The following is a 15,364-nucleotide window of genomic DNA, read 5'->3' on the forward strand; positions in this document are numbered from 1 at the left end:
ATTTATTCCTGTTCTAGTCCAAAATGTGGGCAATCAACATTTTAATATTAACATCTTAATATTGTATGGAATTTTATAAAATAGGATCAAATTTTGTGAATTAAATTATTAAGGAACCAAATTTAAAACTAAAGATAAATTAGGGACTAAATTTACAATTTTATCAAAAAAAAAATATAAACACACAAAAGCATTAATATTCATTAATATTCACATAATTGGATATCTTTTTTAAAAAAAAAAATTGTGGGCGAGTGAGCATGTGGAAAAGAAATAAAAGCTACATTTAGCTAAGAGAGAAATAAAATTTGGAATTACATCAGAGATCCTATAATATATTAAGTAATATTCTTTTAAGAAAAAAACATTAAGTAATATATTGATGCTAATTTATAGGAGAAAATTTTGTTTTGTGAGTCTTTTTTAATAACGTTGATTTAACAAATTGTCGTGATAAATACAATTAAAAAGTATGTTTTAATATATTTTTATATAGCTAATAAAAATATTTTATTAGTCATTAATTAGAATTTGATTTTAAAAGATAAATGGATTTATTGAAGAAAAAAAATAATTTAAAAACAACATTCAAATTTATATTTATATTTGTTATAAATTTTAAGTTATCTCCTGATATTTATTATGTAATGAATGTATGATTTTTTATCCCTCAAAATTATATAATTTTTGGATTTGTTCTCTAATAAATATTTTCTTTGCGCTTGTTTTCTAATTTTTATTTTATTTTATTTGTATTTCATTTCTGCAATTACGTTGGCTATGTAAAGTGGACTCCTAAATATTTCTAAATTAATCTTTTGGTGTCAATAATATTTCATGATTTTTCTTTCAGGCACTCTTTTTTTTTTATTGAGTGTGTTTTCATCAGATGACAAGATACGTCAAGCTAACAAAATCAATATAATGAGAGATGCGTTAAGCTAACAAAGTCAATATAATGACAAGTACAAAACATAAAATATTTCCTATCACTAAAATATCCCTACTAAGGGGAGGTAGGACTAAGCGGAGCAAAAAGGATTTTTTCGATGATCAAATGCAAAAAATCATATATTAAAGCCCAATACAAAAATAGATAATATTTCAAGGACAATAACATATTTAAGTATTTAATAAATGTAGTATTTAGTGACATTGTGTAATTTGACTATTTGTTCATTTTTAACAATAAGTATCTATAAAATTATAAATCGAAGATCTTCATTTTAAATACAAGCCGTGCATAAAAAAATTATAAATATGCCATATTTAATAATTTTTATTTAAATATTCAATCATGTTATTTAATTTAACTATATATTTTAAATTTGATAAATAGAATACATTGGTAGAAAGTCAAAATTTCTTACTATATCAATTAAAGTCAATTTTGTTACTTTTGAGATTAGTCCTAATCCGCAAGAACTGAATGCACTAAATGATATTGGGAGAAAAATCAAATGGTCGAAACAAAATTATTTTTCATAGTCTAGTTTTATGATTAATATCATTCATTCATTTAAATTTATTTTTCTAAAAGGAAAAAAATCAAATATTTTAAAAATTGTCTTAATTTTACACATTTAATCAAAGGTCACAATCTATATTATAAATGTTATGCGATTTTAATATCTTTCCTACGCTTATCAACTCTCAAACTCAAATTTTGATTTCAAATATCATTTTTTTAAATTCTAATATCTTTTCTTAATAAACTTTGGTTGTGAACTTTTCATTTTACTTTTTTAGTTGTCCTGTCAATACATTGGTTGCTTGAAAGAAACATAAGAAAAATAATTTTACAAATATAAATAGTAGATGTTACTTATTGACTATGATTTATTGATTACAATCATGCATGGATGTTATTTCACCCTTCCTCCTCATCACTTATAGCATATTATTATTTTATTTTGAGATGCTTGCAAGCAAATATTCACCATTTTACTTGTCATCACTTTGGTGACAAGTAAAGTAAATTGTAAAAACAAGTTAAAACATAATTACTAAACTCAATTACAAAAGATATTTGTAAAATCATTAAAATAGGTTATTGTGGTAGGAGAATAAATACCAATATTGATACCAAGAGACTTAATCAAGTCACAACTAGTAATACAATTATAGACAAAATGGTTGAACAAATTGTTACACTTTGCTTTACAGTCATCCATACATTTTGAATAAAGAGGAGGATATGGTTCTTGAGATGCACAGTGGAGAGCACATTTGACTCTACACAAAACTCCACCAAATTACTCAAACATGCATCAATTCAACTTTATTTTTCTGAAACTTTCTTTCTAAAAAAAATCATATAAATCACACAACAGTGGTGTTATAAATTAAAAAAATTCGTTGAGAGCTTAAAGTCATTATAAAATAATCTGAACCAATTTAAAATTGGTGGCATTATCCATTTAACCGGAAGAAGTTTCATACAAATAACCATGCATTTGAACAAATTTAAAATTGAAAATACAAAAAGTAAAAAAAAAAAAAAACTTTCTTAAACATCAAAACAAACGAATTTGTTAGTTAGTTTTAATTAATAATGTCATAAATTTTAATTTTATTAAAAAATACCCTTTTAATTAATTGGTTAAGGTAATGGTAACATTCAATGCCACTATACCTCCACCTAGTTTTGCCTTGATGGTTTTCAATTACACGGTTTCCTGTCTATAAAGAATAGTAGGAAAATCAAGTAATGAAGGGTAATTCCAAAACAAATCATAATAATTTCGAATTCCAATATTATTTGTAACAAATTCTCACCATAATAGAGGAAACAAATCCCAAACAACACAAATTAAAACATATCCTAATTAATAAGATTTTGAGTGCAATTGTCCAATTGATAATATAAAGTGTAGATTGAGCACTTGGAATGCTAAGAATTTGTTGTTTGCGGGGAGATTAACCCTCTCCAAGTTTGTCCTCTCCGCAATCCCATTTCATTCGATGCGGTCAGTTTTTTCTCCCACGATGTGTTCGAAGAAGCTGACCAATTATGTCATAATTTTTGGTGGGTAATTATGAGAGTAAGGTAATTTTTTACTCGAACTTAGTCTTGCAATATGATATTCTCATTCATATCAAAATTAAATTAAAAAAAGATAAATATATTAATTTTATTAATTTAATATATTTATAATTTTTTTTCTTCTAGTAGAGAAATCACACATTATAATAAAACATAAATTTAAATAAATTTATATTCTCAGTCAATTATAAATTATTATATATGTTATTTTTTTAGTTTATTTTTATAAAAATTATTTTTAAATTAATTCTATACTAAAAAACTTCACTTATAACAGCTTATTGATAGCTAAAATTCAGAAATGTTTAACAAAATTAGGATTTGTATGAGTAGTGAATGAAATGAAATAATAAATAAAAATATATGATAGAGCAAAATGGCGGGAAGGAACCGGCTAAGAAGATTTGGCGGGAAACGATGACATAAAAAGGGTGCCTTCGGCTGAAAACCGTTCCTCATTCCGATTTCTATTTTCTACAGAGTGAAGCGAGCGAGCGAGTCACGACTCAGTGAGCGATGGTGGGCCCACAGTACGATTTTCTGGCGAACCCTTTGGGCGCCGTCAGATCCACCTTCGACGCCGCCGTAGCCTCCGTTCCCGATCCCTCCGCCTTCGACGGCCGCGACTGGGGCGTCTTACCCCTCTTCCAACACTTCCTCTCAGATCCGTCCAGACTCTCTCAGGTTCAATCTCAAAATTCCAAGAGAAAAAAACAAAACCCTAATCTTCAATTATAATACTAATATTTCTCAATTTTTTGATTAATTAATGGAACAGGTTCCTCTTCTGACCCCTGCCACCATCCAATGGGTGAAGCCCAATACTCTCGTTCGGTTTCGCGGGATGATACAAGACATGCTCGGGAATGAATTTTACGTTGGCGCTTATAAGGTTTTCTTTTCTATCGCGTTGTTAATTTAAAGATTCGTTACCTCGAGCATTAGGTTTAATTTAAGGGAAAATGTTAAATTTTGTTTTGGGTGTATGCTTATTGAAGGATGGTTCGGTGTGGAGGACCAACAAGTTTATGGATGCTTCTCAATCTCTTACGGCTTCTTCGGCGGATATGCGAATCTGGGAACGTCGACTGCTTTATTGTGTTCCGGTGAGGCATTTGGGGTTGCTGTTTTCTCTATTTTCTCACCCATGTTCAGTTTTTTGTTGTATAAATGGTTGATGATTTTGGTTAAATTGTAGAATTTTGAAGGATTAGCTTTGTTTATTTGTATGTAGGTTCCGGGATTGAGTCCATGGACTCAAGTTTCAACTGAAGAATTTGGCCATCTATCTATGGATCGGACATCAGAGAATAGAGAAAAACGGAGGAGAGAAGATGATGAGTCTTCTGATATGCCTGTAATTTCTGGCCTTGTGTTACTGCTTCTATTGATTTATTGCTTCCTCTAAATCATCATGTGACGGGTATATGAACCCCTGAAACATTTAGGGCCTTACATTCTTATTGTTTAGCCATATTGGTCCGTCTAGTAATATGTTTTGGATGTTGAGTTGGTTGTTTCATTTGTGCTTCAAGATAAAGGTGATGCTTTGGAATCTATAGGTTTTCATTATAAATTTTGGAAATGCTAGATACAGGACAATTAGTTTTTTTTTTTTCATTTTTCTAACTGGTCTATGCTTATTCACAGGTCTCTGGTGATGAGGTTCAGAATTCTCCAAATACTAAAAGAATGGTATACTAAGCTTTCATCTGACATTGTGTTAATGGATTTTACTTGCAGAAAATAATCAACCAAAGATTAGCTTTATTAATATTTTGTTAAGTGGTTCGCCAAAAACTGTGCTAATTTCTGTTGTTCCATGGTGGTTTGCTTTTAATTTTATTTCTCAATTTCCATTTATTCAAACTAAGATATCTGTGATCCTAATTTGAGTAAAGCCATACCAAGCTTCATTCAAGTCATCAGTATCATATTTAGATGACAAATTATGAGGTCTTGAGAGGTTTATAAGTTATACAGACAGTTAGGTCCGGTTGTATTTTTTCAATTTATGATACCAGATGGTCTAATTTTTATTGCTCCTTGCAAACTTCTATTATGGTTTTTGAGAATTAATCTTCATGGTTGTTTTACAGAGAGAAGGTGAACACTCTTCCCTTGCTTCTAATTCTCGAGGAGCTGCGACTGAGATTGCCAGCTCTGGTACCAGTTTGGTGTCTGGTCTTGATAGCAATTCACCTCCCTGTCTTGTGAAGGTATGAATTCGTCTCTTTTACTTCTAAGTTCTTAGGGGATGTATTTTATTGATATTTTAAGATCAATTTATTATTATTATTCTAATTTCATGGAATTATAGCAATTTCTTCCCTCATTTTCCTCTGTATTATGCCAGATATATGATTCTCCAGATTCTGAACTGAAACTGAATGACATTTTTGAGTTTGTGGGTATCCTTACATCTGACCTAGAGCTTGAAGAGGACAATGAAGATTGTGATTTATCAGATGGGATTTCTGAGGATCCTTTGTGCCATCTCCCACCTAGCAAGGTATGCGCTTTGATTTTGCATTTGAGCAGGGCCACTTGATCTATGGGAAATAATAAGAGGCTATATTGTTCTTTTAGGAACAACCACCAAGAGGCATATGCATTTGTGTATCATGTCTATGTCCACCCAACATCTGGTTTTTAAATTTGCATTTTCCCCTCTTCTGCAGGTGCCATACCTTCATTGTTTTATTCACAGGAAATTAGCGGTTCACGACTTCCTTCAGCATAACCCTATTGTAGAGGTAGCTTTCTTATGTACCTAAATGTTTTTTATTCATCTGAGCAAAGTACATGTTGTGTTATTGTTTAGTTCTCGAGTTGGATCATTGTCTCAGCTTAAAAACACCTTGCTGAAAAAATTATGTGTTTGATCTCACAGCCAAGACCCAACTTGGTCAGAGAAATCAGGGAAGCATTGCTAAGGCATCTCACGGCTGTTCTTGGCAATGATGATTTCGCTACTCATTTCATGTTGCTGCATCTTCTATCCAACGTATGCGGTTCTTAATAGATCATTTTCTTTAGTCATTTTATGCACTGTAAATGTTCTATTTATTGTTCTTCATATTGCTTATTTCCCATTTCTAATCATGCTTTTTCTTTGTATGCTTCTAATTCCTCCACCCTCCATTTTGAGAGTATTTGTTTGATGGATCGTTATTGAACAGGTGCATGCTAGAGCAGATGATCTTGCTGTGGGAAAGCTTTCATTAAATCTTACTTGTTTTAGCAAAGAAATTGTGTCTGTATTTGGAAAACCATTAAGCGCTGCTCTGAAGAACCTCCTGCCATTCACATTTTACATACCCCTTACAGTTGAATATTTGAATACTGTTTCACTTGTGCCAAAAAAGAATTATGATACTAACAGGTACTTACATTTTATTAGTCCTTCTGAACATGGACTTCTTCCCAGTATACAAATATATTCACATCTTTTAGTGTTAATACTCCAGGCTGGAAACTGGAGTCTTTCAACTAGCTGAAGGTTCACACTTGATTGTTGATGAGACCAAACTAGAAGCTGGAACGCTCAACTCTGTAGGGGTAGAGAATACAAGGCTGCTGAAAAATTTAATGGAATTGCAAAAGGTAATTGTTTGCCTGTCTAGCCCTTTTATCTTATTGAACTCTCGTGTTTTCAGTTATAATTTGTGCATGCCTTGTGCAACTGTTGGGAACCTCTATCAACCATTATATGCTGTGAACTTGCTAATATGTAGAAACAATCTCTATTTACAGTTTGATTGTTTGCAACTAATTTTTTGGAGGTACTATTAAAGATGACATGCACTTGTTATGTGTTTCAGGTTGAATATGATTTCAAGTACTATAAAGTGGATATGGCAACGGATTTCCAACTGCTAGTTTTGTCAGAGGGGAAATCAAATATCTTGCCAGCTGATGTAATTGTACCGTTCCGGCCTTCTGCAACCAGTTGCTCTGAAGCTGTGACTGCAGAAGCTTTGGAGGCTTGGAGGTGGTATTTGGCCACTGTTAGACAGCTATCACACACTATTGAACCAGAAATGCAGAAGGTATGAGTGTCGTTGGCACTAGTATTCACGAACAAGTGTTCTTCTGGGTCAAGCTAGTTGTGAATAATTTATTTAGCCGTTAGCCTACACATACTCAGCAACCAACAAATTTCTAAGCTCGCCTGAAGTGACATTTTAGGTTTATTCTTCCATTTCCACTTCAATCCATAAAATTATCAGCTGAAGATACACATATAATTCACTATTTATATTTACAAGAATACATTCCAGGGGGGAAACATAATGTTGGCACTCTAGTTCCTTCATTGTTTAGTTGAAACCACCTATTAGCTTACCCATAACTTCTAGTGCATAATTAAATGTTATGATGGAGAATGCATAACAGCCTTTGCGCATTTGCGTGTTTTCAGGTGGTAGAAACTGATCTAGTTGCAGCAAGACAAGCAGACAGGAGCTTGAGCTCCCAAGACTTAAGCAGGTTAGTTAGTGACTATTCTACATGTATTGGTAGCATTTTTCTTTTTCCGTAGCACAACTTTATTGAATCATTGTTCCCCTACCTCTTACACCTGTTTCCCTTCTCCCACAGATTGGTAACAATGGGCCGTCTCATGTCATTGAGCTATGGTGAGACCAGCTTGTCACTAGAACATTGGCAAACGGTCAAGGAACTAGAGAGGCTGCGAAGAGAGAGGCTACAATGAGACACAATATGGAAGCACAAGTGGTACCAATTTGTACAAGGTTTTAAATGAGTGCAGTTCAAAGGGTCTGGCTGTTAGTTCTGATTACCAGAGCTGTCTTTATGGGTGCTTATTTGGCCAGCATACTTAAAAGACAGATAGTCGGTTCCATAAGTTGTGAATTCAGTAAAATGCAATATAAGGCCGTTTTACTAATCCTTGTACGAATCTCTTGCCTTGTTTTTTGTTAGTATTCAGGTAGATATCCTGTTTTCATATGCACATGTTCTAAATGTAATATGTGCATAGAAGCGAGTGCACCAAGCGTTTTTTCAGCCATAAATTGTGAAATGGCTGTGAACATAGAAAGGTTAGCTTGGATTGAAGTAAAGATCCGTAGAAGATGGCATAACCCCATAAGGCCTTAGGGCTGCGCAGGCGGGGGAGGTGGGGTGGGGATCTGCGCCTTAACTTTTTCCTTCAGGACTAATTATAATTTAAAATTGTTTCTGAATTATAGTACCTTATTTGGTGCTGATGTCTTTACCTAAACATCATTTGATCTTATTTGTCTTCCGCTGATAAAAAGAAAGATTAAATAAGAACTAATACTAAAAGAGATTGTTGAAAAAAGTAATATATAGTAGCCGTTAAGTTTGCTAGAAGTACAAGTTTCTAAAGTTTATAGATAGATGGATTAACACAACATGACAATAATGTATAAATATCGCGGTAAAAAAAAAAACCATTGTTAGTAGCTGACCAGCTAGCAAACTGAGAAGAACTTCTGGAGGAGTCAAAATCATTGCTGAGAAAGCAAATTTAAGCTTTATCTTACAAGCCAAGATAAGATCTTATAAACGAATTCAATCAATGGTTCTAGTTATAAATGGTTGAGTACCCTTTTCTTTAGCTTAAAATTGATCTAAAATAGCTCTAATCTATATATCAAAAAATGATTTAAAATAGGGCTTCATTACAATTTACAAAGCATTACTAAACTTCGAAATGGTATCAAATTTTGACCTTGAAATGTGTCTATATACATATGTCATGTTCTGCAATTCATTTTCGTTATTAAAAATACAACCATCTAGACAGGACGAACACCACCGCCACTAGGATGACCAACAATAACAATTTAAATTTCATATTTTTTTATAACAGCTTAACTCTTAAATTTGAGAAGCTTTTTGGGACACAATTGTGTTACCCGAAGAAGTTAGCTAGTCAGTCTCTTTTCTTTCGGTATGGGAAAAACGTTGCATTTTTATTCTTTATAGTTGCTATTGCTATTGATGGTCCAAGCCAACCCAAAGTCCTCGTCCCAGTGCAATAAGAAATTGGAAAAGTAGAAAAAAGGAAAATGTATAAAAAAATTATTGACTTTTAGAATCATATATTACTTGGTAATCTAGCCTATGTATATAGAGGCAACAACCCAATTCAATATTAAAACATGGAACAAGAAACTGGTTTATTTTTTCACATGCGTAACAAGCGCAGGACAAGGAGTACTGAAGTGAAAATCCTAGTAAAATGAAGTCGGTGCAAATTTCTTAATCAAATTTAATATAGTCACTGAAAATGCAAGAGTTGGAAAAAGACCTGTAATCAGAAAGCATATTCAACTTGATATTAAATGGCCCCCAAATTGGTTTTTGTACCATTGTGGGGGATAAAAAATACAAGGCAATTGAGATCATCAACACCTTTTAGTTCATCAAAAGGCATCGATCAATGTGACAGATATAAAATTAAAGACGTTATATTATATTAGTCCTAGCGGGTGCCATATAGCCACCACAGCATTAGGGGCCATGTTGGCCTGAAACTCCTACTAATCTACCTTTTCTTCTCTTTCCCCACCCTTTCCAACTATAACAAAAACAAGTGAACAATGCCATCATATATTACACACAAAATGTGAACTTAAAAATTATTATGGTTCCTAGAACTGTGCCCCTTCAAATGTTTGTCCAAATTGCCAGTTAGCAGGCACAATGTTGTTGCTAGTGAGAGTCCTGCCATCACTTGTAGTGACCTGAAAAGAGAGGCTTTGCCCATTGAGGTAAGAATTGCTTTGCCAATTCTGCCCCCAGTTTCTAGACATGGTTTGCCACCCAGTCCTTGAGCCTTTGATGGACACAGAATGAACATCTCCTGCTCCACCAACATTTGTGATGAGAACCAAGTTGAAGTAAGAGTGACCATTGATGGTGAACCTGATCCCTCCTTTCTTCACACAGGGGACTCTGTTTTAGGCCAAAAACAAAAGCATGTTGGAGAATTAGGTCTCACATCGATTAAGTAAAGACAAGATTTAGTATTTTTTTTCATATGTAGGAATTGAAGAAAGTACTAGAAAGTTTAGTACAACTCATGCATTTATTCAACCAATTGAACTAGAATCACTTAGTAGACAAGTTTTAGTATATGTAAGTATAAAAGGTTAAGTCTTATTGGTTGGAATCTTCTAGATGATCACAATGAGCTTAAAGCTAAAATTGGAGGGAAAAAAAAGTAAAATAAAAATACTTGAGGTGTTTGTAATGTTTCATTTATTATTACCTTCTGAAGGAAACAGGAACAATTCCAGCTTTGTACTGAGCAATTTGCAAGAAAGCAGGCTCAGCAAGATCGAAGTGTTGCAAAGGAGGGTTGCACCAACCACCATTGTTATTAGCCAATGCAAAGTTAGGGGGGCAGAAGTTTGTGGCAGTGACGATTATGCTACCGGGGAGGCACCATTTGGGGTCAGTGTCACATTTCATCTCATAGCAAGACCCGCAGCTCATGCCATTGTTGAATAGAGCAGTGCTGAGTGCTGCAGTGTTGGTTCCATAGCCTTGGCTGTACAAATTTCCATAACCACAAGCCCCTCCTGTAAAAAAGCAACAATTTTTTCATGAGTAACCACACATCCTAAGTGAAAAATATCTTTGACTCATAATAATAGGAGAGAGAGTGAAAGTAATGCACAACATTAAGGTGCCCGTGATATAAAGTTATGTTTTTTTATTTTTCCTTTGAACCCTCCAAATGTGCCCAAATGAAAAGACAAGGCATTTGTTTGAACTTTGTGTAATTATCATGTTGAAAAATAAACTTAGCAAAATTAGGTAATGTGAAACTAAAACCTTTTGAAATACTCTAAAAATGTAACACTTTGAATGAACTTACCCATTGTGCCAGATGCATCACCCCCACCATAAAATGTAGCATGACCACCTTGCCATCCACCTCCATAGTCAGCATAAGTGCCTCTTAGGCATAAATTAAGAAGAAAGAAGAGAAGAGGGGTTGCTGCAATGACCATTGTGTGGTGCTAGTGCTTAGGGAAGTTGAGGGTACAAAAGGATTTAAAGATAGTAGGAGAGGCTTACTCGTTGGTGTTTAATGCTTAGCTAAGGTTTGGTTTGCTTTATATAGGAAAAGTTAAGCATAGGTTGGAGGCAGTAAAGAGTGAGGGATGTGGGGTACCATGCCCGAATGAGACAACATAGAGTTTCTCAGGTCTAAAGAGAGAAGCCAAAGGATTCACATTTTTTGGAACGTCGAGCAAGAATCAAGGCGCACATGCATGTGTTTCGGTTACACTACCAACTACTTAATCTACGGGCCCACTCGGCACATGTATTCTTTAACTGTTTCTCTTGTAATTTTATAAAGGTTTAATTATTTATTTGATGTATTTTTATTTGTATCTTTTAGTTTTAAGTGATTTTTTTAGTTTTCATATTTATATTTTTATTTTTTTAGTTTATGTATTTTGAAAATAATATTTTTAATTTTTATAATTTATATTTTAATTATCTCTTAATTCTTATAGTTTAAAAGTGACTTTTTTATCTTATATTTTATATTTTAATTATTTTTTAGTCATTATCATCAAAATATGAATAATATTATCAATTATAATTAATTATTAAAATATTATCAAGTAATTCATAACTATTTTATCGCAAAATAATTTGTAATAAAAAATTAGTTAATAATTTATAATTAATTTGAAATTATATATATATATATTGTAGCAATGTAATTAAAATATAAATTATATGAATTGAAAAGATCAATTTTAAATTATAGGGATCAAATAATTAATTAAATCTTTTATAAAAATCTTATTAACCAATGTCTTGAGACAAATCCTTACTATATTGATTAAAAAAATTAAAAAAATATTTATTTATAAAAATTATAGGACAGTTTAAAAAGATAATAAACCATATAATTTTATACATTTAAATAATTTTTTATTTTAAATTTATTAACCAATATCTTAAATACATCCATTAGTGTGATATGTATTCTCTTCTTAAAACTTTCCCTTAAATCACGGCCTATAGCAGAAAAGGGCCACTAATTTTGGGTCACTGACTCTGACCTTGAGATACGTCCGACATGGTGTGCTGCTGTTGAGGGTCGCACCAAACTGTTTAGAATTAATGACTTTCTTTGTGTGAAGGTATTCTAGACTGCTAGTGTTATTATTATTACTATAGTATAACCTGTTTTCACTTCTCATCTTATGCGCAATTTGCATGCAATGGACCATTCTAAGTTCTACTAGTTAGCAACTTTATTTGTTAATAGGGTTGGTTTTAGTTAAAGAGGTTAGTATCTTCCATCGTATTGAACCAAGGTTGAAATTTTCTTATAGAGTTGAAGTTCACATGTACTAAAGGGATTGGTTTAGCATAAGATACTGGTCTCTCACAAACATATCGAATTGTAATCCAAATATTCCTTAAAAGAAGTATTTATATTTAATATCTCAGAGTCTCAAATAAATTTGTCTTTCAAAAAAATAAGATATTTGTGAGAAATAAAAAAAAAACCAACTATTTTGTGAATGTCCTTAGAAAGAAAAATTAAAATATTATATTTTGTGAATGCTGCTACAATCCCCCGTTCCCCCAAGTCCTCTCTAGAGAGATACAGTGCCCTTCCTATGGTGGTTCTGCTTGGCTCTACCCTATTACATATGAATAGGACACAGTTTTTTTTTAGAGAAATTTGTATGCAGAAGGATTTAATATTGGAGAGTATCTTAGCAAATAACCAACATGAAAGTGTAGCAGTCCATCAAAACCAAGAGCTCAAGTATTTTGATTACACGTGTGGCATGCTCAAGTTAAGAAGATTTGAAAAATCGATACGGCTTGAATTTTACAATGATGACCAAAACTAAAAAGAAAAGAACTTACAAATTCTGTGTCTTTTTCTTTCGGTTGCCTAACTTTTTAATTACAATCCTCGCATATATTAGTCACTTCAGATGACTATTACTTGGAGAGAATCCTATATTTTATTTGTCGGCTACAATGACAAATGATACTCTAATTAAGCAAAAGTACACTATACTTTAACGAGAAGGCACTAATGTGAATGTCTCCGCTGTTAAAATAAATTACCCTATATATGTCCACTTATATGGTGAATCAAAGTTTGGTTACCCACTCTTCATACCACAGTGCACAGATAAATTTAAATTAAAACAGTCATATCAAACTAACTCATTGTTTCAACTTTTCTAAAATGAAGAAACATGTATAGTTTACTTTAGTAGAGTTATATCTATGTAGTTTTAAGGTTTTTTTAACAATTTAAAAAAAATATGTGAAATGTTTGTCCAAGTAGCAAGTATAACAGTATACTTTTGTTGTGGTCCTGTGGACCATTTTTCTCCAACGAATTTACCCATATCAAAGATTACAAAATTTTACTCATCTGTTTTTTTCCTTACCTCATCAAAAGGGTATACATTTTTCTTATTATGAAGATTCTAATTTCCTTGAATGACAAGGACCACATTCCATATTAGGAGGTAAATCCCCAAGTGCCATAATAACTTTTTCTAATATTTTTCTCACACTTATACATCTCTTTTGCTAACTTAAGTATTGATATAAGCAAGTTTCGTTAGAAGAGATTCACTCTTTTAAGCATATAACTAGAAGCCTACATCAAGAATCAGGAGGTAACAACTTTGTGTACTGTGTTAATTAAATTGATCTAACCATTACAGTGACACAGTCAAATTGTTGAACGGAACAACTAGCCTAGTACTATTTGGAATGTGCCACATAGACATGCGATTCTATTAAGAATAAAAAATAATACTAAGAATATTATAATAATTTACGGACCTTGCTCATTTAATTAAGTTATATGTTTTTAGTACATGTGGTTGCATTTAATCAAAGGACTTGGGGCTTAACAAAAAGCATATAAATTATTACATGGCGATTAATGAACGGGCTTGAAGTTTAACCAAAGAGAATGAGAGTGGTTAATTTGTTGTTTAATGAAACTAAGCTTTCGATGCTTCCAACCATCATTTTACGGTGCTACTTTTCTGTACGTTCCTTTTTTGACGGTGTTGTAGAAAAACTAGTGTTAAGATCTCACATTGGTCCTACCACGTTACGAGCACATGCCCGTCCCGTTCTTCACGGCCAATTTCATTCAAGTGTCATTTTCAGAAAGAATAAAAAAAATTGTGTTGTTTTGTTTCTGTGGATATTGACGAATGAAAACTGGAAAGCAATTACAACAAATTTGGATAATGACTTATACGTAAATAAATTAATCATCTAGTGACTTGTTATATCAGTAGTGATCAATTGATATGCATTATTATTATGATACGAGACGTGGATTGTTTTTAATTAATATTTATATAGTTTGCTTACAACTGGAAGCTACTTTGATTGTTACACGGTGGAGAAAAATTTTATGAAAAAAAATGCTGACTTAGAACATGTTTATGTTGATTGAAATTAAAAATGGTACATTAAATAAGGTCAGTGTAATCAGACTGAGATATGGTGTTATGGTTATTTGCTTCACTATAGATTAATTGGTTTGAAATTTTAGCCGACGCATTTCTGATGTATATTATGTAGACATTGCATATGGAATCTTAATAACATATATAAAAGTGTTTGTAAGAATATATGATGAGAAGAAACCTCCTCCCGAGTATTACTTGAAAAAGTAAAATTAAATTTTAAGAGATAGTAAGAACAAAAGGACAAATCTATATAGATCAGCAACTGTATGGTGGTATCAAATCATTTGGTTACGTTGTGGCAATCTTTTATTAGGACACGATTAAACGTCCCTTTTAAATCACCGTAGGAACATCTTTTCATGAAACCAGCTAATTTGTCTTGATAGGGATTGAAATAATAACATCAGAGTATGGTTTGATGAATTAATCACTCCCGTGATCTGATTCTGATATATATGAAGCACTGAAGCAGCATTTTCTACCCATAATCGTGAAGGATGTTTTTACCTTTTTGTTTTTTCATCATTGTCCTATCAGGGTAGTTTCCGTAGATATATAAAAGGTAGCAATTAACCAAAAAGAAATTAAAACTTTTTTATGAAAGAGCCAATGTCATTTTTGAGTGCATGGATTTTCGGTGCTAATGTGTCAAGATTTAATGGCCTTACCACAAAACCAAAAAAAGTAGAAGGAAACATGAAGAGGGCATGCCAAAACTAGTGTCAGATTTTGATAGAGGACTGGAAAATCTGTGTCCAAAAAACAAAAGACCAAAAGGGAAACAATAAAGTTCCTTGCTTGTACATTTATGACCATCCAA

General features: G+C 32.4%; 2 protein-coding genes across 2 annotated transcripts; one reads left to right on the forward strand and one right to left on the reverse strand.

Moving 5' to 3' along the window:
- The first annotated feature begins 3,474 nt into the window (after window positions 1–3,474).
- Window positions 3,475–7,958, forward strand: LOC100790573 (mini-chromosome maintenance complex-binding protein). The gene is made up of 14 exons (XM_003522460.5): window positions 3,475–3,730; window positions 3,825–3,938; window positions 4,045–4,152; window positions 4,281–4,403; window positions 4,697–4,741; window positions 5,146–5,265; window positions 5,403–5,558; window positions 5,728–5,802; window positions 5,940–6,053; window positions 6,229–6,431; window positions 6,517–6,652; window positions 6,871–7,098; window positions 7,470–7,537; window positions 7,649–7,958. The coding sequence occupies exons 1-14, from the start codon at window positions 3,563–3,565 to the stop codon at window positions 7,761–7,763; spliced, it is 1,773 nt and encodes a 590-aa protein (XP_003522508.1). The 5' UTR covers window positions 3,475–3,562; the 3' UTR covers window positions 7,764–7,958.
- A 1,395-nt stretch (window positions 7,959–9,353) lies between these two features.
- LOC100807183 (expansin-A8) lies at window positions 9,354–11,336 on the reverse strand. Its single transcript, XM_003523228.5, has 3 exons — window positions 10,926–11,336; window positions 10,314–10,626; window positions 9,354–9,997 (listed from the first exon to the last, which is right to left on the reverse strand). Exons 1-3 carry the CDS (start codon window positions 11,059–11,061, stop codon window positions 9,694–9,696), a joined length of 753 nt encoding a protein of 250 aa, XP_003523276.1. The 5' UTR covers window positions 11,062–11,336; the 3' UTR covers window positions 9,354–9,693.
- Between the last annotated feature and the right edge of the window lie 4,028 nt (window positions 11,337–15,364).

Source organism: Glycine max, chromosome 4 (genome assembly GCF_000004515.6).
Source record: "Glycine max cultivar Williams 82 chromosome 4, Glycine_max_v4.0, whole genome shotgun sequence".
NCBI classification, from domain to species: Eukaryota; Viridiplantae; Streptophyta; class Magnoliopsida; order Fabales; family Fabaceae; genus Glycine; species Glycine max.

Coding starts and splice junctions, on each gene's coding strand:
- LOC100807183 (XM_003523228.5), bottom strand. CDS start 11,061: ATGGTCATTGCAGCAACCCCTCTTCTCTTCTTTCTTCTTAATTTATGC. Junction 10,627..10,925: donor TGATGCATCTGGCACAATGG/GTAAGTTCATTC, acceptor GCTTTTTTACAG/GAGGGGCTTGTGGTTATGGA. Junction 9,998..10,313: donor GTTCCTGTTTCCTTCAGAAG/GTAATAATAAAT, acceptor GGCCTAAAACAG/AGTCCCCTGTGTGAAGAAAG.
- LOC100790573 (XM_003522460.5), top strand. CDS start 3,563: ATGGTGGGCCCACAGTACGATTTTCTGGCGAACCCTTTGGGCGCCGTC. Junction 5,266..5,402: donor CACCTCCCTGTCTTGTGAAG/GTATGAATTCGT, acceptor GTATTATGCCAG/ATATATGATTCTCCAGATTC. Junction 6,653..6,870: donor ATTTAATGGAATTGCAAAAG/GTAATTGTTTGC, acceptor TATGTGTTTCAG/GTTGAATATGATTTCAAGTA.